The sequence below is a fragment of the Pangasianodon hypophthalmus genome, chromosome 30, assembly GCF_027358585.1.
Source record: "Pangasianodon hypophthalmus isolate fPanHyp1 chromosome 30, fPanHyp1.pri, whole genome shotgun sequence".
Classification (NCBI taxonomy): domain Eukaryota; kingdom Metazoa; phylum Chordata; class Actinopteri; order Siluriformes; family Pangasiidae; genus Pangasianodon; species Pangasianodon hypophthalmus.
The window spans coordinates 6,118,461-6,142,516 of NC_069739.1; the positions used below are offsets into that span (position 1 = coordinate 6,118,461).

Here is a 24,056-nt window from a genome sequence, read left to right on the forward strand (position 1 = left end):
ATTATTTATTGGCCATCAATAAGACAAGTGATTGTATTTTGTGATTATATTTTGTTCTGTAGTGGCGTTATCATTGGAGTTACCATTTTTGACTCTACGCTGACCAGATGAAATTAATTTTTTTAATTAATGGGAATAAACTCATGCTTCTCTCAACATTCTTTCAAAATTGTTTTTGTTGATGGATGACTTAAAAAAAATTCACTAATCAGACCAGAGATGGTAAATAAAATGACAAACCTGTGAAAGTCTGTGAAAACTCTCCTCTTTCTGACCTAATGTCTTCATCTACATAATTTACATAAATTCATCAGACTGGAGAAGTCACACCAGAGGCTCTGCTAAAGAAGTCGCATTGGTTCATGTTTAGAGTCACTGAACTATGGCCATTATGGCTATCATATGTTTATCGGCTCTGTTACAGTATTTTTCAAGTGCTCAGTTTGGTCTGCTGAAATACTTTGCTGAGACTGAATCTGGTTCTTGGTGCTCCAGTTAATGATCCCTGGTCTAAAAGGTTACTGTGTATGTGTATCATGTAAATACAAACCACGACAAAAGCATTATAATCGACAAGGTGTCACACTAGATAAATCTATCTCTCTCTCTCTTTTTTTTTTTTTACCTCATTGCAATTCAGAGACCTTTATTGCTAAACTGAACAAATCTCACTAGCATAACGTCGACCTTCTCTTGACATTTCTTTCTGAGAAGTGCCAGAGAACAGAGGTGTTTGTTATTCGATGAGATTTTCTAAATCCTTTGAGGATCTTGCTTTCTCAGACATGCATGCATGCATGTGTGTAAGCCAGTAATCCATGTTTGAGACTGCATTCTGAGGAGAGTTAATCCCTCATACAAACAAATAATATGTTGCTCTCAAAGGAGTCGTCGAGGTTCAGTGTTTACAGAATGGGAATCGTCTCTTGGCAGCCAGGGGTCTGTAGCACGACTGAATGTTAAATCAGTAGGCGGAAGAAAAAAGATTGCAGGAACAAGTAAGAAAAAAAAAGAAAAAAAAAATGCACACAATTTAGTATTATCTAAGGTAGACAATTTGAACTTTTACAGAGTTTCTAAATCAAAATAGATAAAAAAGACACTGGGTTTACATTGTTTACGGCAGGTGTTACGGTAATGTGGCTGAGTTTGTCCTTGAATTACTTCATATTAATGTTTTCCCTGCATATTTTAACCTCAGAAAGGACTTTACCCATTGCTTAACCATTAATGTTAATGACCATAGATAATTGATTATATTTTGTTTCGTATTGGTGCTTCACATTACCGTTTTTGACGTAATGAACAGATGAGACGTCTATTTTGAATTGGACACGGGAAGAATAAATGCATACTTCTCTGTCCAATTGACAGTTTTTTTTTTTTAAACAAGTAATGCTGTCAATTGCAGTCTGGAGATCTATCCATCCCTCCATTTTCCATACTGCCTGGAGCCTATCCCAGGGGACACGGGGCACAAGGCAGGGGACACACTGGACAGGGTGCCAACCCATCACAGGGCACAATCACACACCCAATCACATACTACAGACAATTTGGAAATGCCACTCAGCCTACAACTGGACTGGGGGAGGAAACTGGAGTACCCAGAGGAAACTCCTGAAGCCTGGGGAGAACAAACTCTGTGCACACAGGGTGGAGGCAGGGTTCGAGATCCCAACTCTGGAGGTTGGGGGGCAACAGTGATAACCACTAAGCCACTGTGCCTCCCACCCCAGACTGGAGATGGCAAATAATATGAAAAATCTCTGCAGAAAACAGCCTCTGTAGTCTCATCCTCCCTCAAATTCTATTAGCGGCAACACATGTTGTAAAGCTCCAACCAGGATTCACTTTTGGATAATTACAGTGCACTCAGCTAGAGCTATGTGGGCACATAAACCCAAATGATGCACTGTGATGAAGTGTGTTTTTTTCTTAGAAAGGTAAATGTGAGACCTCATCATTCCACTATACAAAATAAGCAAAATGTGTGGAAACTGTGCGACTGAATTTATTAATCTTTTAATAATTTATTATTTATCATGCCAAGATCCTGTTGAATTCTCAAATCTGATTGGTCAGAATGTTTTGATTCATTTTCTAGAACAGCAGTTCTGGCTGCGAGGCAAATCACAGGGTTATATTAATGCTCTTTTTCTTATACATTATCATTTATATAGTGACGACTTACACAGAGGCTTAAAAACCCAAGGAAATGTATAATTGTTGATCTGGTGAAGCTTTCTATAACAAGATGTTTATTTTTCATCTATGGAAGGAGTCTCCAGTCTCAGAAAAGAGCGTGGTGAGGGAACAAGTGATAAAACATACGTGAATAATCCACAACATTAAAAGTAACTATAATTGGATAAATAGAACAACATTTTGATTTTTATTTTAAAAACATTGTTATCATTTGCAAATTGTGAATGCTTTTTATAGGTAAAGCTTTATCTTTTCACTCTTCAGGACAGAGGAAACTTAATGGTTTCTCAGACAACTTGTGTTTTTTTTTTTTTTGTTTTGTTTTTTTTTTTTTTTTGTAAAAACGCGAACTGAAATGAAATGATTTCTTTAATAAAAGCATTTTAATCAGGCTTTTTGTTAGGATTTTCACTCAAAGTTGTCTAAGATTAATACATTTGGCAATAAAAGAGTGAAAACAAAAGGGTAGCTAAAGGGTAACTAATAGTTTTAGACAAGCATTAAAATTAGCAAAGAGCTTATATCATATGTAATTAAAGACATCTCATTTACTTAGTATGGTTTAAAAATAGGGGAAGCATCTGATGTATATTTAACAGTGATGCACATCTCTCTCTGTCTCTGTAGAATACCTCTGTGATCATTTTGAACAAAGCTTTAGTTATCCATTCATATGCTGGCAACAAATTGTTCTGCAGTTGCTAAAGACAACTGAGTACAACCCAGCCTTGAGCAGTGGTTTATGATCTTCAGTTTGTGCATTAGCTATATGAATAGATGTTTGAACTGTGAGCCCTGTTCTGTCAGTCAGCTGACAGCTGCTTAGCACAGATTAAGCACTAATGAAGTGATACAAACGGGGGAAGATAAAGGGTTATGTAATACACAGAGGCTGGCTCAGAATTGAACACTACCCACCAAATCCAGATTAATTCTGTGTAGGGGGAGTGAGACAGATGGGGGTGTTTAAAGGCAGGAGAAAGAATAAGGGGAAAATGATATTTCTGAACATTTGCAACATTTTATCTCTTGGATAAGGATATGGATTTTATTAAAATCATGCCACAAACTGTCTTAGGGAAAGAATTGCTGGATGAAAATGTCGCAATGCCAAAAGTGACAGGAAAGGTTACAAGGCGTTGGCGAGAGTCATGGGATGACAACGCGTCAGAGCTGCTGAGATGATTCAGACATGAAGAGCTAAACAGGGGATTCAGAAAGGATGGGAAGACAATAACTGCTGCTTAAAGGAGCGGTTTGCAAATTTTATAGCCCTCTGCTGCTTGAGAGGCGATTCGTAATTGCAATAAAAACACAGACTGCGCCACCTTCTGTGTTGACACTGCCTTCTAAAAGTAGCTATTTAAGGAAATGTATCAGAGCTGGGGGTGGAGCTAGTTTCTGGGCCAGAAATATGTAAGCAGGAACGTAAAATGAAGAAAGTAGGAAGCTCTGTTACATATCGACACTGCAAATCACAGTTTTCTAGAGTATATTTAAAGATATGTAATTATTACAGGTGTAGAATCACTTCTGAATGTTTCAAAGTGCATCTTTAAGGCACTAGTGACCAGCTAGATATGAGTGTGTAATTAGCTTACTAGTAGACTTACAGTAGGCCTCCAGTAAATCGGTGGTCCTCAAAGTGGGCTCTGTGAAGAATAGCCAGTGGCGTTTGTTTTATTTTGTTAGAGTGGTGAAATTCACAACTGGACACTTGAATTAAATGAGTTTAATCCAGAGCTTCCCGACAGAAAAATAATTCTATTATGTATGAGTAATGTCAACTCTGTAGATGGAAAGCAGGAACAAAAAGCTCCAATAAATATCCAGAATATTACTGTGGACTGTAGAATGTGTGCTGAGGAAATTCCATGGAATTTTCCTTTAGAGCTAAAGAGGTCTGCAAGAAGTTTCAGAACCTTTGGTCTAAATCAGTAGAAAAGTTAAAACTCTAGAGGTTTCCAGAGGTTTTTCTTTGGAGAGATGGCCTTGTCAGTCAAATGGTGCCATCTAATGGACATGTATACGTAGGTGAAGGTGACGAAGGTCCACTGATGCAGAGCACTGAAACTTGAAGTTGAAACTTATAATAAATGTTATTTATATTGAGATCTTTATGTATTTTATTTGTGCTGATTTATACTGTTAGAAGCATGTTTGTGCCGGTTTGGTTTATGAGATCTTTTAGCCTTGTATGTCTTTTTTTTAATTGAGTAACAATACATACATATGCACTAAAAAGCCAAAAGTTTGTGGAAACCTGACCATCACACCCATATGTGCTGCTGAACATCCCATTCCAGATTTAGTCCTCCTTTAGTGCTATAATAAGCTCCATTCTTCTGGGAAGGCTTTCCACTAGATTTTGGAGCGTGGCTGTGGGGATTTATGTTCATTCAGCTACAAGAGCATTAGTGAGGTCAGGCACTGGGGTGTGTGAGGAGGTCTGGGGTTCAGTCGGTGTTCCAGTTCATCCCAAAGGTGTTCAGTGGGGTTGAGGTCAGGGCTCTGTGCAGGACACTCGAGTTCTTTCACTCCAACCTTCACACACCATGTCTTCACGGAGCTCGCTTTGTGCACAGGCGCATTGTCATGCTGGAACAGGTTTCAGCCTCTTAGCTTCAGTGAAGGGAAATTGTAATGCTACAGCATACGAAGATATTCTGTACAATTGTGTGCTTCAGACAGTTTGGGGAAGATATATATATATGGGAGTGATGTTCAAGTGTGCACAAACTTTTTTGGTCATACAGTGTACATACAAATTGCTTCATGATAAGAATCTACGTGTACTCTCATTACTGTACTTGAGTACATGGTTCACTGTAACAATACTGTTTTGAGTATAATTAACTCCGTTTTATAATTAACTCATCAAAATTAAGCAGTTTCCTGACAAAACTCTACACTTCAGGTGCCAAATTCTTAAGTCAGCATCAGCAATGTCTGAGACAGTGGAGACAAGCGAGCAATTTATCAGATATCTTCAATTTTAATTGCTCCAAAGAGAAAAGTATGATAATATGATGATCTTCAAATTATGCAAGTCATAGAGATATTGGCCTTTCACAGCTCAATAACCAACCTGCGGAAACATGTACGGTTAGCCATGAATTAACATGAGCTAGCTAACAAACCTAGCAAGCTACTGAAACTCCAGCAGGCAGCTAACGTTACTTTTCTTTATATCCCCTTGATAATGGAGATGGTGTTCACTTCAGCATAGCTTATTTAGCTAGTTAACATAACTGTTTGAAAATTTGATTCCTTAGATATAGAATATTTTCAGATTAGTTTTAGACATTTAAAAAAAAAGTCATTTGTAAAGTAATTACTCAAGCAGTTTTTCACCACATGACTTATTTGCTCTTACTTGAGTAGTTTTCCTGATGATTTGCTATTCTTTATTACTACAGTAGCAGTACTTTGAATAAAGTCAGTGTGTGTGTGTGTGTGCTTCATGCTGTACTGTCTCACACACTCTCCCATACATATGAAAAGGTTGTTTTGTGTGTGTGTGTGTGTGTGTGTGTGTGCTTCATGCTGTACTGTCTCACACACTGTCCCATACATATTAATTTTTTTTTTGTGAGTGTGTGTGTGTGTGTGTGTGTGTGCTTCATGCTTTACTGGCTCACACTCTCCCATACATATTAATTTTTTTTTTTTTTTTTGCGAGTGTGTGTGTGTGTGTGCTTCATGCTGTACTGGCTCATACTCTCCCATACATAATAATTTTTTTCTTTTTTTTTTTTTTGCAAGTTTGTGTGTGCGCGTGTGTGTGTGTGTGTGTGTGTGTGTCTGCTTTTGGGTACAATGTGTTTTAGGTGATACACAGTAACTGCTATAGAGCCACTACTGGCCCTAAACCATCAGCTACACATGATAGAATGGATATGGTCCCAATTTTCTTCTAAACTGGGACACATGACCAAAAAATATTTGTTCTATTATACATATGATAATGACAATTATCCTTCATTCATCTTCAGTAATCAAGTTCAGGATTGAACCGAGGATGCTGTAGCAGTAATTCAGCCATGCTAATTCAGCCCAGCTAAAATAAAAATAAAAAAAAAACAAGGCACAAACAGACAAAAAAATAAAGAGTAGTTTTTCTGACTACACTCTGAATGTTGCAGGGTTGGCGCAGAAGGCCCAGAGAGCTCTCTGTTCTTTATGTTAAATTCAGCACAGAATTTATGTCTAGCCTCGGGTGTAACACACTAAGTTCAGGCTGAGCAGCCAAGGCAGAAATGTAGAATGATTTTACAGAGAGTTGTACAGACTGCATTTCCTGAGGATTGCAGTCTAACCATCATGTAGACAGATAAAAACGTCGTTTGTTTTCTAAAATGCAGGAGATCTCAAGTGCAGCACTCGAGAGTCACTTGAGAAGAGAACTCCTGCAAAACAATGCTTCAAGACAAACAAATTACATAAATGCCATGATATAACCTGACAAATAACACCTGTATTAAGAACAGTCCAGGAAAAACAGCTTTCAATACCGAAAACTTGACATAAACCCCACTAATCTTACACACAAGGGAAAGAAAACACTTTCAGTCTTGAAATCAGCACTGGAGAGCACTATACTATAACAAAGCGAACACTGTTGATAGTATGCTGCTCACTTGGGCTCTGATTTACTAAGCATGCATACACAGTTACCTGAAGTGCAAACACAAATAATGATCATGTTGTGGGTGATTTATGAAGAATAACTGCATAAGTTACATCAAAGTAGAAGGAAGAAACAATATTCAAAAACATTTTTGCAAACTTATGTGGCTAATCGCTTGCTCCAAACTATGAAAGTGTGTATAATTGTATTATCCAGTGGTTAAATTATGCCATATATCCATTCTACTTCATTCCTTACACCTTTTATTTAGGGAATAAACATGACTGGGCATGCTTTTATAGGAAAATAATCAAGGACAGGGTGGTGCAATGTGGGCCACTGTGTGTGAGGAGTTCCTCATGTTCTGCTAGTGTTGGTTTGGGATTCCTCTGGGTTGTCTGGTTACTATCCACTGCTCAAAAACATGCAGGTAGACGGATTCACTACACTAACTTGCCCCTAGGTGTGAATGAGTGTGTGAATGTGTGTGTGCATGGTGCCTTGAGACGGACTGGAGTCTGATCCAGAGTAAATTCTCCAGCGTTGCGCCCAGTGTTGCTGTTGGCTCTGGATACACAGCAACCCTGACCAGGATAAAGGGAAGCTGAAGATGAATGAATGAATGATGCTTTGTGAAAAAGTAGAGTGTGTGTTAATAGCTGTATAAAAATCAAATTGAACTGAATTTACTCTAACCATGTCAAATTCATCGGTCATTTCATAGGAGTGTGTTGTACTTGGCTAACAAAGCTGATTTCTGATTCTTTTCCAGAATCTAATATTCAGAACTTGATTTCTATAGGCTATTAAATGGCTTATTTGTAGTGCTTTCAATATACACACTATATGGTCAAAAGTTAGTGAACCCCTGGCCATCACACCCATATGTGGTTCTTTCTCAAACTGTTGCCACAAAGTTGGAAGCACCAATTATATACAATGTCTTTATATGCTGTAGCATTACAATTTCCCTTCACTGGAACTAAGAGGCTCAAACCTGTTCCAGCATGACGATGCTCCTGTGCACAAAGCGAGCTCCGTGAAGACATGGTGTGTGAAGGTTGGAGTGGAAGAACTCGAGTGTCCTGCACAGAGCCCTGACCTCAACCCCACTGAACACCTTTGGGATGAACTGGAACACCGACTGCACCCCAGACCTCCTCACACACCCCAGTGCCTGACCTCACTAATGCTCTTGTAGCTGAATGAACACAAATCCCCACAGCCACACTCCAAAATGTAGTGCAAAGCCTTCCCAGAAGAGTGGAGCTCATTATAACAGGGAATAAATCTGAAATGGGATCCACAAGCACATATGGGTGTGATGATCAGGTGTGCACAAACTTTTGGCCATATAGTGTATGTTAGTGTTAGTGTTAGTGTTTACATTTTATTAGATCCTGATGGTTACAGACTGAAAACTCTCTTATCAGCAGTGATATTATTACATAATATGCTGTAAGATACATAGCTGATTCATGGGCTCGATCCAAAATGGCTCCCTTCTGGACTTAGGGAGCCTACTGTGTACATTAGTTCATGCCCTACTCTGTGCACTTCTGCAGGGAACAGGAGGGGGTTTGAGACTGAGCCGGGGTATTAATATCTGCACTGAGCTTGGGGCGGGTGATATCTGCTTGTACGTGTAGCATGGGAGTGTAACACATGCAGCAGGGAAGAGCAAACTTTCAATGAGTTTTAATATTCTTATTAATTAATAATTACAGCTGTGCACTTGTTTACAACCCGGATCAGTTCTCGCGCTTGGATGAAGGCGCCATGCGCGCGGACCTGCTCGCGCTAATGTGTGTCCAGCTGCTGGGCGCGTGCAGCACAGAGGCAGCAGTCAGGGGGAGAAATCTTCACACCTGCAGCCAGCACAGGTAAGAAGCCCATCACACACACACACACACACACACACACACACACACACACACACACACACACACAGATTTCATTCAGTTCAGAAATGTGTCCTGGTTAAAATATCCCAATGCATTTTTAATGCTTCCATTCTTCCACACACACTGCTCTGACTCCTCTTAAACTGGTATACAGTACAGTCTAAGTTACCTAGATTTTTTTTTTTCTCAAGTGTGTGTGTTCATATATCTTTAAAATGACAGTGAATTGGCTTCATGCATCATATCCACACTTATGGACAGTCAGTTTTTTTTTTTTTTTTTTTTTTAGTTGACATTCAAAATCAAATAAACATTTCCATCAGATGTATTTCAGATACTGTATGTATATATCATATATCTGTGTTTACCATATATCTCAAAAAATATGCACATAAGAAAGAAAGAACAAAAGAAAGAAAAACTACGTACAAGTAGGGAGTGATCGCTGTACATCTGTACATCATTAATCACTGACTTGTGAAAATAAAATCAGGCCTGTATTTCCCCATATAAAGCAAATGGTTCCAGTTTATGATTGACAGATGCTGTTATCGTTCCCATTTTGTAAAAATCCATTATAATTTGCATCCATGTATTTAGAGTTGAGCTCTCCTGTGACAACCGTTTGTCTTTTTACCAGCCCCCAGCAGTATATTCATTAAATATTTGTCTCTTTCCACCCATTCTTGAGGTATATATCCAAAATATATGGCTTTATTTCTAGAGCCATTACACATTTAGAAATATCTTGTAGTGCAACGTGTATCCCTCCCCAATAATCATTGAGAACATGGCAGTTTCAGAAGATGTGGTAATGATTTGCATCATTTCGGTTTCCACAGCTTCTCTAGCAAACACTGAGGTTACTATTATAGTGGGATTTCTGAGAAGGTGTAAAAAAATATAATATCAGGTTTTTCCAGCCAAACTCCCTCCATTTCTGTGAACTGGTGCACTTCCACTGATATCTCCATATTGTTGTCTATTCTTCCTCAGATATAATTATCCCACCTTCCTTCTCCCGTTTTGTTTTAATGTAAGATTTCGAATGTGTTTTAAGATTTAACAGACCTTTATATATACATGTAATAATTCTACTACTTATCTGAGGTGTATGCTTTTCTAGACATTTCTCATACACGTGCTTGTTAAATTTTTTCATCTTCATAGTCACATAACGTCGCAGCTGCAGATAAGTCAGGTTGTTTTTATTAAAATATAAGATGTAAGTGACCTCCGAATCACGTGAGACCATGACATAACTCATATTATGACTCTTATGATCCTGATTTCTGCTGCTCTCAAAAAAGATTAAGTAAAAAGAAAAAAAAAAAATTGTGCCAGACCCCTATGAGCACCTTGATTATTTTTTTTAAATGAAGTTTTTTTTTTTATTGTTGTTGTTTTAATCAGCTGCATCATGTACATATTTTGTACTTGTCAGTAATATTGCTATATTTTATTTACAGAATGATATTTTCTAGCATTTTGGTAATTGATATTATATATTTTAGACCTGAATGTTAACCGCTTTTGTTTATGAACAAAATTCATGTAAAAGTTTTAATCCTTTTTATGCATGGTATACCTAAACATGGACAATTCACTTACTTTTTAATATAAGTGATATTTTGAAAAAATAAAAATGCAGTTAGAAGTTAAAAATGGAAAGAATCTGTTATAGGATATGTTTTAAAATAATTTATGTATGAAAGGGTTAAAGGAGCACATATTATAAAGAGTGTCCTGTGCAAAGGAAATACTGTCAGCTTTAAAACTGAAATCTTACCACTATTCCTTACAGAGCTTTTTCTTTCATTTTCTTGCATATTTTTCACAGCGAGCTTATTATAGAACAGTAGAGGTCTTAATATTACCAAATCATCTATTCATCCAGTTATTCTAAATGATAGAACTGAGATGCTCATTATTTTGTTTTTATTGAACAAACTTATGCAATATGAACATTTCATTCCAAGACAAAGATGTTACACACTTACGTACAGTAATTAATAATAACAAATAAACTCTGCATGTAGCTTTTACTAGTGTTTTACTAAAACAGACGAGTGGCAGCTTTTTCCCCCCCAAGAACCTGTTGGTTACTTTAAATCTACCTTCCTTTTTTCATTCCTCGTTCATTCTTTCTTTTCTTATTTCTTTGTCCATCTATGAGAAATGTCTTTTATGTGGCAGAGTCATACAACTGAGGGTTGTACTTTAGTAGCTTTAGAAAGTTAGAAGCATTAATCATTCAGTAAATGTTTGCGGGAACCCTGCTTCTAAAAGTGCATGCAATTTGGTGTGTGTGTGTGTGTGAGTGTGTGTGTGTATTTTTACTTCAAACGTCTTCTGATTGGACCCGTGGTACACTGCGTGTGGATGCCGTTATTGCAATAGCCGCTGCAGTAATAATAAAAGTTCTTGGTCCAACGCTGTAGGTTTTGTGAAATGAGCTTATGAAAATGTGAGTTTAGTGACAGCTGAGGGTGAAGGTTAATCTGGGCCGATGTATTATTGTTATTGATCAGAGAGACAAGAAGGATGAAGGTTACAAACGATGCGTGCTGCACAATTTTAATCAACCGAATGTTGAAAGTGTGCTGTTTTAGTCATGCTTTTAATTAATTGATTAATTAACTGAATACTTAATACACACACACATTACATGTGATAGTTGCAATCTCTAGGGATTGTGTATGTCTGTGTGTGTGTGTGTGTGTGTGTGTGTGTGTATAACATCCAAAGCGCTTTACCCACACAAGAAGCCAAACCAATCAGCCAAATGAATGTCACCTGAAGGAGAGAAATGATGAGCAAAACACTTTTCTGATTAAACATGAACACTCATTCCTGTACATCCAGAATAACGTCTCCCTCTGACATTTTATATGAAAATTTTATATTTAAACCTGCTTAAAGTGTAGACGCTCTGCTTAAGTCTTGTTAAATGTCTTATTTAAAGAAAGCCTCGCTGCTGATCACAGAGCATATTAAATTAACGTGTGATGTTGGTTTAATTCCAATGTGACACCACTTACCTGAATCTTCTTTTTGAGATAAAAAAGAAATTATCCCACAGCACTGTTGAATTCTTGAATCTGATTGGTCAGTAGGTGTTGATTAATTTCCTGTGACAGCAGCTCTGACAGTAGTTCTGGCAGAAACTCACAGGTTCACAGGTTTATATCGATGCGCATTTTATAATTTCTGTAGTAACAGGGACTTGTATGATGGACGTTCCATATATTCTAAGCCTAATAATAAACAGGTCATAAAATGTGCTGTTTACCAACAACAAACAGATCATTTTTGAAATGCAAAGGCTTTCTGTAATGGGACATTTTAATTTACATTTATGGAAGGAGTCTCCAGTGTCAACGCTTTGTAACGGTCAGTACGTTTTCTGCTATGGGAAAGAATTCAGGACAGAGGAGTTTGCGCTTTCTGGTTTCTCGGTTACATGACAAGCTGCAGGGAGGCTGATGAGGGAACAGCTGTTTATAGCTATTCTAACGTAAGTGATAACAGGAAGTAACTTTTAGTGTGGATTTGCCACAAGGTTAAATGTTCTAGGGCTCATCAGTTATGTAATCTGGGGTCCTTGGGTGTTTTGTGTCTTTCACCATCAGACACCCTCGTCCAGGTGACCCAACTGAGGTGGATCAAGCCACAGCTTGTGTCCTAGCAGCAGACCATGGATCTGCTCTCTTGATCCAGAACCAGCTTGCTGCTTTTGTGTTGTTACAGATAGCTCTCCTTCTGCTCTCTTCTGTGATGCAGAGTTCAGAATATCCTGTACCAAGGGACAGGGACCGCCCTGCAAAACCTGTTCAGGCAAGCAGCTTGTCCTCCAGCGCCCTCTTCATTGACCAGACCCTCATATTTCTCTCTCTCTTTTGCTCAAAAGCTTCACGCTTGCGCTATTCCCATGGTACTCTATGCTCAAGCATTAATGATAGCCTGTGTTGACTCTGACAGCAGAAAAATATCAGGTCACATGGTGGTCTTAGCAATGTGCTGAAGAATCTTTAGTTGTCTGCCAATGTCCACCATCTTGAGCCAGTCCTGTGCCCTGTTCAGAAGCACAGGATCTGCCTCTCCATGACTCTGGCGAAGCTGATGTAAGGCTTCAAGGGTTCGGCTGTGCAACATTAAGAAAGACGGTTGTGTCACCAGTACTACCAACCTTCTCCAAGAGCCTTTGATCAGCGGCTCTGGATGTGCTCGAGGGTTCTTCTTGTCTGTCAGAGAAGGCAGTCTAGTGTTTCCACCAAACCCTGGCAATGCAGGTTAGATGGGTTGAGGAGGATGTCATATACTGCTGGGATTAAGGATTTGATGCCATTAGGTTCTGCCCACCAAAGGTCAGCCCACAAGATCTTCCTCACCTCAATTTGTACCCATCTTGTCCACTAACCTATTGCTCATAAATAAATAAAACATTGTAATTCTTGTCAAGTTGCACAATCCAGAACAGTGTTCCTCAGTATCTTAGGAAGTAAGAGTTTTCTGCTTTCACTGATAAAAAAGTAAGAGCTTTGTCTTTAACAGAAGTCGTCCAGTTTATTGTCCACGGTGTAATCTGATGCAAGATACGCAAACACTGGCTATGTTTCCATGCAAAGATTTTTGCCAATCATTATGAATTCATTCCCAATTGACTGTTTTTATGTGTCCTAAATTGTGAATGGTCTCTGTTCATATGCACGTTGTATAATCCAGTGCATGATTTTCACTCACTGGCCACTTTATAAGGAACCTCAATAAATCTGCTTATTTATGCAATTATCCAATCAGCCAATCATGTGGCAGCAGTACAATGCATTACATCATGCAGATCCAGGTCAAGAGCTTCAGTTATTGTTCACATCAAACATCAGAATGGGGGAAATCACACGATTCAATGAATACATCCAAATATTACACTGTCAAATTCAAAGGTTTCATATACAACAACACAGATAGTGATTTTCAAAATTCACTCGCATGAAGTTTTTGTTTTGCACAAACCCCTCACATTTGTCATGACCCCTCGCATCAAAAAGTGATGTGGAAATACAGTCTGACAGAATGAGAGAGTCTCTGCAGAGCTGTGTGAGACAGAAAAGATGAGATGAGATCTGGAGTGACAGCCTCTTAGAGAGCAACGTGCTGAGGGCACCAAAGTGCTTAAAGCAGTGTCACTCACGAGCAACAAAGAATGCATGCATGCGTGAGAGTGGGAGAGTGTGTTCATGCGTGTGTGTGTGTGTGTGTGTGTGGGTGACATTATATAACACTTCTTTTTATTCAGAATCTTAGTTTAGTGGAGTTTCCATCCACTTGTTTTATTTGCATTTTGCATCTGTGCATATATATTAAAAAACATATGTGGTAATGATATTTTTTATCATAATAAGACCTTATCTTTAATACGATTAGACTGCAGCCCATTCAGAGGTGACTCAAGTCTTCAGATCACAGATTTAATCTAGCGTTAGGAAATGAGGACTCATCTGATTTTCATTAACCTGACCATATTCTCTTCTTGCATAATACCTTTGGCCTGTTCACATTTTTTTTTCCTCACTCATTTCTGTAAATGTTGGATTCTGGTGGATTTGAAAAGGTCACAAGCCTCGTAATCACCCATGACATCTTTAGAGACAACTTCAATATCTTTCATTTATTATGACCTTCAGGGGTGAATTGCATCTCTGTAGGGGTGGAAGAGTCTGAAATTTCAAAATATGATGATTGCACTATGACTGCATATGATGATTTCTCAGTATACCATGGTATCACTTTTCAATGAAGATTTCTCTGTCATGGTATGTTGGAAGGGACAAATGTTTTTAAGTGCTAAAAGTGGAAAAATACACTCACTGGCCACTTTAATAGAAACACCCATATCCCTGCTCATTTATGCAATTGTACACACACAGCAAATGTGCTGTGTGTGGAAGCCCAATGCATAAAATCATGCAAGTACAGGTCAGTTAAAACATAAGAATGGAGATCTCAGTGGCTTTAACCGTGGCACGCTTGCTGGTGCCAGATGTGCTGGTTTGATTATTTCAGAAACTGATTATTTCATATTTCATTATTTCATTATTATTGATTATTTCAGAAATGTTCACACATAACAGTCTCTAGAGTTTACACAGAATGGTGCAAAAACAAAACAAAACAAAAAACGTCCAGTAAGAGATAATTCTGTGCCTTGTTGATGAGAGAGGACAGAGGAGATCAGCCAAAGTTATTCGAGCTGACAGGAAGGCTACGGAAACGCAAATAACCACTCTACAACTGTGGTGAGCAGAAAAGCATCTCAGAACTGGATGGGCTACAACAGACGTAGACCACGTTGGGTTCCAGTTCTGTTAGCCAAGTACAGGACTCCGAGGTTACATTGAACAAAGGATCAGTGAAACTGGACAGTTGAAAATTGGGAAAACATTGCCTGGTCTTTCTCCAATCCTCAGATTGAAATGATATTCAAATAAATTAGATTAGATGAATTTAACAGTGCATTGATTTCCAAAAATCAAACCCAATTTGATACACCAAAGACATTATTTCATGAAAACCAATCTTTAATATCCTTTACATATGTAGCATGTAAAAAAAAAAGGCAATATACTGTTGCAGTGAACTTACTTTATGCTTGTTGTAGATCCCGGAGAGATGCTACAAGAACAGTGGGAGGAATTCACAAGTCTGGAAGGTAATCAAATGCCTTGTTATTTCTTACAAGTTTTACAGCAGTTAGTTTACCATAGGGTGTAAATTTGCATTTGTAATTTTAAACTAGATTTAAAAAAAGACCCAGAATGGTCCTTTGTAACTTCTTATGCCAGGCTGCTCTGAGTTTCCTAACAGCATTGTAAAGTTAAATTAATGTTAACACATAGAGAGAGAGAGAGTTCAATGCAATGCTCGCTCTACCACTTGTCGATGATGTTTGTGCTGTGATGCTTTTGACAAATTGTGCCTTGTTCATTTCTAACTATTTGTGATTTAATCCTGGTTGAAGTCCCATTCTAAAAAGGAGCCCCGACATCACCAAGGGCTCAGCGCCGAAATCTGAGCACCTCCTCAGGATAGATGACCATGATTTCACAATGCGGCCTGGCTTTGGAGGTAAAATAGCAACTGAAAATACCACACATAAGTACATAACCAAGCAAAAGTTCTGTAAAAGCTGTGTACAAGAGATGTGGAATTGTGCTTATAAAGTATTGTGAAGAATTTGCACTGCTTATCAACACAGCATACTTGTAAATGGCAGACTGAACAAAAGAGCCAAACATTTCTCAAAAATAATCACAAATAATAAACAGGGGGTCATGTTCACCACAATTTTAGTGCTAAAAGTAGCTCCTAACAGGTTGCTGTGTTTAATTCCTTCCACAATTGCTGCTTTTTTGAGTTTGAGTTTGAATTAACGTTTACACTTTTAGAAAAAGGTCAAATCTAGAACCTGTAAAGGTTCTTCAGTTGTTCCTCGGGTTGTTTCCTCTGTAGAAAGTTCTATGTAAAGCCCAATCATCCAAACTAGAACGCTTTTAGTAATCTAAGAACCCATAACTTTCCAAAGAACCCATAAAAATCCCTCAATTTTCTTTCCAGGCCCAGCTATTCCTGTGGGCGTGGATGTGCAAGTTGAAAGCCTGGACACTATCTCTGAAGTGGATATGGTAAAAGAATCTGTTCTTTTTTAATAATACACTTTTTTGCAGACTTTTGCACATATAAGTGGGATTTTTTAAAATTTATATTTATTATTAGGAATTATTCAATAATATGCAGGTCTATAATGAAGGTAAAAATAGACAAGCTAAGTTTAAAACCAGAAAACTCAAAAAAAATAAATAAATTTAATGCCTTATCTTTGGCAACAATTCAAAACATACTATCAGACACTAAGCCTGGATTGATTAAAAATGTACTGCAACAGTTGTTGTTGTGTGTCAGGACTTCACCATGACTCTGTACCTGAGGCATTATTGGAAAGACGAGCGCCTGTCCTTCCCAGGAAAGACCAACCAGAGCATGACTTTTGATAGCCGGTTAGTAAAGAAGATCTGGGTCCCTGACATGTTCTTCGTCCACTCCAAACGCTCCTTCATCCACGATACAACAACGGACAACGTCATGCTCAGGGTCCATCCGGATGGCAAAGTACTCTATAGCGTCAGGTAAACAAATGATGCCCAACGTTACATTTAAAGCATTTCGCAGATGTCTTTATACAGAGCGACGTACAGAAGGAACTTGTAGTCTCTCTGGAAAACATTCTCACGCTACTACAAATAGGCCAGGGTCTGAGAATAACATCGGACTGTATTTAGATTCGAGGTAAATGTATGTAATGAGGAGTGGATCAGATTGTTCACATTGGTATTTAAACGTCAGACTTGTGCACTAGTTATACAGTTGAGTGTGAGATGCATGTGAAAGGCTGATTTTGCAGAAAACAATGGTGTATCAGTTATGTGCAATTCTGCCCTTGATCTAAAGTTCATTTTACTTGTGAGATATCAACCATCTGACAACCGGTTTTGGACACCAAAGTACATATAACAGAACTTGGAATGAAATGCCATCCAAGGACAGTATTGATTATTAGATATATATGACATTAGGAATTAATACATTTTAGGAACCTTGTAGATGCCACATTTTTGGAGGCCCTTGTTGGAGGAAGCATTTTAAATAATACTTATCTTAACAATGTTATATTTTTTAGTGTATCTTGCTTTTTTATTTGATTGTGACAAGCGTTTTACATTGACTGATTCTTTTGGGCTCTAAAAGCAAGTACCTGATTTAAAGGTTGTGGTCTATTCAGACAGCTGAAAAACTCCTGGCCCAGCAGCTCCACACAAGATAAATCTGGCAACCTCAGAGGCATGAACTCTACATATATCCTTTTAATAATTTGACCGGGCCACTCAGAAAGTTAAGGAAAAGTTCTTAGTATTCAGCCAAGGATTATGCAGGTACTTGAGTTGATTTCCTGAGGGGCCCATTTAGATTATGCATGTAGTTCATGTGTTAGAGGCTTCCAGATTTTTCTTGAGTAAATGTGTCTGAGACAGGGTTTTTAATAATGTATAGTCCACAACCTTTAAACACAAACACTTCCCTTAAAGCCCAGAACAATTGTAGCAAATTAGAACCTGAAACATAAAAGCAAGAGATCATTTAAAAATATATGATGATACGATATGGTAAGAGTGTAGTATTGCAGTATATATTGCATGAAGAGTTCTTGTTATCCATGATATAATTCATATAATGAATCTGCTATCATGAGTCGGCATTCATGAACAGACTTGCATGTCCAAGAGGAAGTGTTGCATAAACTAAATAAGAATATATAGTTAAAGAAGAGGAAATGTAGGGTAGAAGGGAAATATTAGATGTGAGGATTCATTGAGACATTGAGACCTTGCAGTTTTAATAGACTTGATTAGTTGTCAAAAAATACATTTTTATGTATATTTACGTTCCTCAGCCAATCTGTCCTCAAATGACTCTATTTTCAAGTGAGCACTTTGTCTTCGTGTGTGTTTAGTTCTGTTTTTTGGCCTCTTGACTCTTGTCTTATAACACCACAGATACTTGATTGGTTTCAAAACCCATTTAAAAGCTTTTTGATTAACTATCAGAGTGCTAAAATCGTGGTCCATACGATAATCAGAAGACCATAATCACCACAGGAAGAACCATGGCATGTTAAAGCTCTCATAATCTCCTAGGCAATGGATTGTCAGTGGGTTTAGTGCTTCCCTTAGAATATGATGTCACCCTTTAACTCCGGTATTATTTGAGTCTCCACAGCTCATATTAGTTAAATCTCCAGCATACAGGACATGCATGGTGGTAATTCTGCTTCTGTTCTGGGATTCGTGGGATGTGCTGATGTGAGGCCATGTGACTAGCCTGTGGGAAACACGAATCTAGCTCACAGATGAGGGGTTAATCTCCAGCCTGCTACTGCAGCTGTGCCGCGTTCACTCACGCCAAACACAGCTGGTCGTTTCATAATATTTGCCTAACCTCCATATAAAAGAAAATTAAGTAGCTACTAAATTGTGGCTTGTTAAGCGGGGATAAGTCTGAAACAAAATGACCCATATGTGCTCTGAAACATCTCTGTAATTGCTTTAATTTGTCAATAACAAAGTGAGGGTTATGGTATTATTATAATAATTCTAGGAAAGTGCTCCTATCTTTATTATAGAAGTGTACATTTCCTACTGTCTTTGGATGAGAGGGAAAAAAATATAATAATTTTTAAAATGTGCCACATGGATTATGTTGTACTTGTCAAAACGTTGATGTTGGACCAAATCTTCTGAATGACAGTTCTTGAAATTTAGAAGTTTTTGCCTTTACCGTAACGTGTATTTTTCTCTGTAAATGGCTTAAAATGGTAAAAGTCATAAGAGTGGAGTGATGTGTATGTATATTAATAATTTTCTACAAAGCAGACTTTGGTTCTAAAAAAAAGCTCACTTTTGACCTTTTTTGGTTTGATCTAAAAATCGTAAAATATATTGTCGGAAGAGTTTCGGCAGTCAGTTGAAGTTTTGTCGCGTGTTTTGGTGGAAACTTCAGGTTCCACCAAGGGTGTTTGAGTTCACTGTAGGAAGCATATTTACACACTAGAAAAAAACTATTTTCCACAAAGTCTGTATTCAGCAATCAGCAGTACTTGTGATAATTTGTATTTGATAACTTAATACATTACTTAATTATTATTATAATTATTAATTATAATTAATAATTATTATTGATTAAATAATCAGTGTATATAATTATTTCAATAATCATTGTTATCACTTACATTATAGCAGCTATAAACAGGTGCTCTCTCACGATTAACCTCTCTTTTTTCTCTCTCTTGAAGTTAATAAGACAAAAAAAAAAAAAAAACGCAGCTTATCATCTTGCCAAGAAACCACAAAGTGCAAAGCTCTCTGTCCTAAAGACTTGGCCATGCTGGCAAACTTTAAGTTTCAGCTTCACAGCTGATCAGTACAAAGAGCTAATGTTGGAAACTCCTTCCATAAAGGCTAAACAAACGTCTCCTCCGAAACCATCACCATATTAACAATTACACGTTTTTAAGATCCATTTATGTGGCCTGTCTGGCATACAAGTCCCTGTAAGTTGATACTTTAGAAATGATAAAACTAGAACGCTTGCAGTAATATAAACCTGTGGTTTGCTGTTGCAGTTGTAACTACTCTCAGAGCTCTGTTATACTAAATTAATCAACACCTTCGGACCAATCAGAATTGAGAATACAACAGCGCTGTGTTGTAAAGTATAGTTTTAAAAGGCATTATTAGAGATTAGAAAAATGCTTACAAATAATTAAATACAGCCACAAAGCTTTATAAATACTTGCTTCATAGAATGTTGCCAATTATTATGTCTAAAGTCATGAATGGTGTGTGTATAACATTTTCAGGGTCACAGTTACAGCTATGTGTAACATGGACCTCAGCCACTTTCCTCTTGACACTCAAACATGCTCGCTGGAGATCGAAAGCTGTGAGTATCTATTTCTTTATGCAGTAATTCAAACTAATCAAGAATTTCTTATCCAGCTATTGTATCTATTGTATTTAATGATGGCATTATACTTTGATTAAGTCTTTCCATTGGTCTCTTTCTTGAGCAATGTGATGACCTGGCCATATTTTCAGAAACTCAGTCCTTCGGATTGTAAATACATGATATTTATTAACCTGGAAAAACATCTGAAGTTGCTTTCTTTTCAAGGCTAGCTTTTGCTCATCTCAAACACTTAGTGGTCAACTTAATGAAGTGATAAGCTTTTCTTTCTGGATGATTCTGGCTTCTTTATAGATGCGTACACTGACGATGATCTGATGCTGTACTGGAAGAAAGGGAACGACTCTCTGAAGACAGATGACAAGATCTCACTCTCTCAGTTCCTCATTCAGGAGTTTCACACCACCACAAAACTGGCCTTCTACAGTAGCACAGGTACTGCTTAATGTGTTAATGTGGAACAAGATTAATCCAAAAGGTACTGAGGAATAAAGCAGTTGCAACTAGGGGAAAAAGAAAAACAAGGCAATGTGTAAAAAGTGTAATAAAATGTTATTAATATTAATAACCCTAGTTCTTTATAATAATCATGTCCTACTTCCTTTCATTATGTACCACCAGTGCAGTTTCCTTTAGAACTACCGGTCATTTCTTTGACAAGTGCTAATAGCAGAGTGACATCATTGTGACCATGATATCTACAGCTGATAAATCACCTCCGCTACATCCATGCTTGTCCTTGTCGAGGAGTTGTAGAAGTGGATCTAATCCTTTGACTTTCACTAATCTTATTATTGTCAAATAAGGCTTCCAGGAATAGCAGATAGAAGAAGAAGGGAAAAAATCCTTTTTTGGTCACGTATACATTTATTATACACCACAGAAAATTCTTTTCTTTGCGTATTCCAGTAAGTTGGGGTCACAGGGTCAGCCATGATACGGCACCCCAGGAGCAGAAAGGGTTAAAGCTCTTGCACCATCAGATTGCATTCAGGGTCATTTTATACGCTGCCATGAAAAATTTTGAAAAATTAATACTTGCCAAAGAGACGAGCACATGGGAATGCTCCACTAGCTCTCACCCTGGTGATCCTCCACTTACGTTAAACACGGCCTGACGCCATTACATCATCAGACCATGTTGTCTTTATAGGTATTGTAGTGTTATTTTGGTGTCTTGTTTTTAAATTTTTTTTTTTGTATGCACTAACAAGACCTTTTTACTGTAATATTTACATTTTTCCTTTCAATCACCTTTTCCAGGTTGGTACAACCGTCTGTACATCACGTTCACCCTGAGACGTCACATTTTCTTCTTCCTGCTGCAGACCTACTTTCCTGCTACGCTGATGGTCATGCTGTCCTGGGTGTCCTTCTGGATCGACCGGCGCGCTGTCCCTGCCAGAGTTCCTCTTGGTGTGACACACTTTGAGATTTGATGTCCTTTTTTACAACACTTATGTTGTGAATGAGTGACTTCCTGTGTTTGCAGTTGCAATCATCATACAATCTACAATCTACAATCGTGTTACAATATCAGGCTCTTACCTAAACATTTGCCCATTTTACCACCAATCTGTTTAACATGCGCTAAATATGGCTAGAATACATTACGTCCATAGTTCACCAAGTATATTTTCAAAAAATATATTTCACCCAATACCTTTGTTTTATTTATTTATTTCCTCAGGCATCACCACGGTGCTCACCATGTCCACCATCATCACGGGTGTAAATGCCTCCATGCCCCGAGTGTCCTACATCAAAGCCGTAGACATCTACCTGTGGGTCAGCTTCGTCTTCGTCTTCCTCTCTGTCCTCGAGTACGCAGCTGTGAACTACCTGTCCACTCTGCAGGAACGCAAAGAGAGGAAGCTCAGAGAGAGGGTAAGATAAAGCCATGGGCTCTTCTACATTCAAAAGGTTAAAGGTGATTTGAAAACATGCATGAGGGATAAATGATTTAATTTTGGTTTGGTTTACTAAGTCATAGAATTATTTTAATTTACACAGTGTCACATTTTGTTACATGGAATTGACCTTCATACTTCCCTAAAGGGCTAAACGCTATAGTGATAGTTACAGTCTAACATTTAGCACATGCAGAAGTGTCTAGGCAATAAAATCACCGTATGGATATATATTTAGATGATTGAGATGTTTCGATAAATGCGTGTCGAACTGTCCTCCACGACCTCTGAAAACTTTTCCTTTTATCTAAAAACCCACTCAGAAATATTTATGTAGTCTATGTTTTTATTTTTGTCTTTTCTAATCATCATCTTTTTAAATTTATGCCTGTTCATTAAATGTTCTAGTTTTTTATGAGTGCAATTTCTGTAATGCACATTATTAGGATGGATAATAAAAACGTATTAAAAGTGTTATTTATGTAACATTTTTTGCATTTAATTTGTATTTTATAAGATTTTTTCCGCATTATTAAATAATTGTAATATTTATTAATTTATTAATTGTACTATTTTATTAATATATTATGTAAGTATTTTTATCCATGTTTCTTATTAACATTTATTATTATTATTATTATTATTATTATTATTATTATTATTACTACAAATATTATGAGTATTGATTTATTTTATCAAAATTTTCACTAATAAATATCTTTGATTTCTGTAAAATTAAAACCATTCTGAAATGTTTATATACTTAACATTAGAGCTTCCTAAAAAAAATGATCTTAATATGCAGTAACTATGAAGAAAAGTAAACTCTGAAACATTTTACCGCCTCCAGCTGCCCTGCACATGTGGGATGTCTCATGTGGGCCACATGATGATGAGCAGCAGCTACAGCGAGATGGACACCATGACCACAGGTCATTACGGCATGTCTGAGGTGAACGGAGACAAGCGGGAGCACATGCTGGTGCAGTTGGCCATGGACAAAGAGCAGGGCACTCCCGGCCGAGCTGGAAAGACTCGCTCCTACAGCAGCCTCTGGATCGACACCCACGCCATAGACAAGTACTCGCGTGTGATCTTCCCCGGAGCTTACGCAGTCTTCAACATCATATACTGGTCCATTTATTCCTAACACCAGCTGCTGCTCATACCAGAGATGACAATTTTCATCCAGACAGTGTTATCACAATGAAGATACTCTTCAATGTCATACATTTTGGGAAATAGAGCCAACTAAATGTGTTGTAAATGATGCAGGCAGATAGAAACAAACAAAGAAAACAAACACTTCTGGTTTAGGTCACACCCACGTTGGATTTAAATCCGAATACAGATACAGATATGAATATTTGGAGCAATAAACACATACAGATAGTCGCATTGTGTTGTACCCCTGTTCTGGAAGCACCAGGCTTAGCAGACTGAAGAAGAAAAAGAAGAAAGACTTTATTAGTTGCAGTACAGAGAAATATTTTCTTCGCATATTCCTGGAAGTTGGGGTCCGAACATAGGCTCAGCCGTGATACAGTGCCCCTGGAGCAGATAGGATTAAGGGCCTTGCTCATGGGTCCAACAGTGGCAGCTTGGCATTGCTGGGGCTTGATCCCCCAACTTGTGTGTCCATTTCACAGAAGGGCAGAAAGAAAGATGTCAGGCTCTCACATTTAGTGCATCCTCATTGTATTCTAATATTATTGCTGGCTTTGTGGACATTCCCTTAACATTTCCCCTATGAGGGGATCCCATCGCCATGTTAGCAGCCAATAATTTACTTCCTCTGGTGAAGATACCTGTAGATGAACTCTTAGA

The 24,056-nt window shown here is 37.8% G+C and overlaps 1 protein-coding gene and 1 long non-coding RNA gene across 2 annotated transcripts; one reads left to right on the top strand and one right to left on the bottom strand.

Annotated features, from left to right (window-relative positions):
• The first annotated feature begins 8,522 nt into the window (after window positions 1-8,522).
• LOC113529187 (gamma-aminobutyric acid receptor subunit rho-1) lies at window positions 8,523-24,056 on the top strand. The gene is made up of 10 exons (XM_026918214.3): window positions 8,523-8,721; window positions 15,401-15,451; window positions 15,761-15,867; window positions 16,357-16,424; window positions 16,702-16,925; window positions 20,213-20,295; window positions 20,614-20,754; window positions 21,583-21,735; window positions 22,010-22,206; window positions 23,080-24,056. The coding sequence occupies exons 1-10, from the start codon at window positions 8,618-8,620 to the stop codon at window positions 23,377-23,379; spliced, it is 1,428 nt and encodes a 475-aa protein (XP_026774015.2). The 5' UTR covers window positions 8,523-8,617; the 3' UTR covers window positions 23,380-24,056.
• On the bottom strand, window positions 20,555-23,187 carry LOC128317798 (uncharacterized). The gene is made up of 3 exons (XR_008301282.1): window positions 23,071-23,187; window positions 21,574-22,170; window positions 20,555-20,822 (listed from the first exon to the last, which is right to left on the bottom strand). It is a non-coding gene; the product is annotated as an uncharacterized LOC128317798 (long non-coding RNA).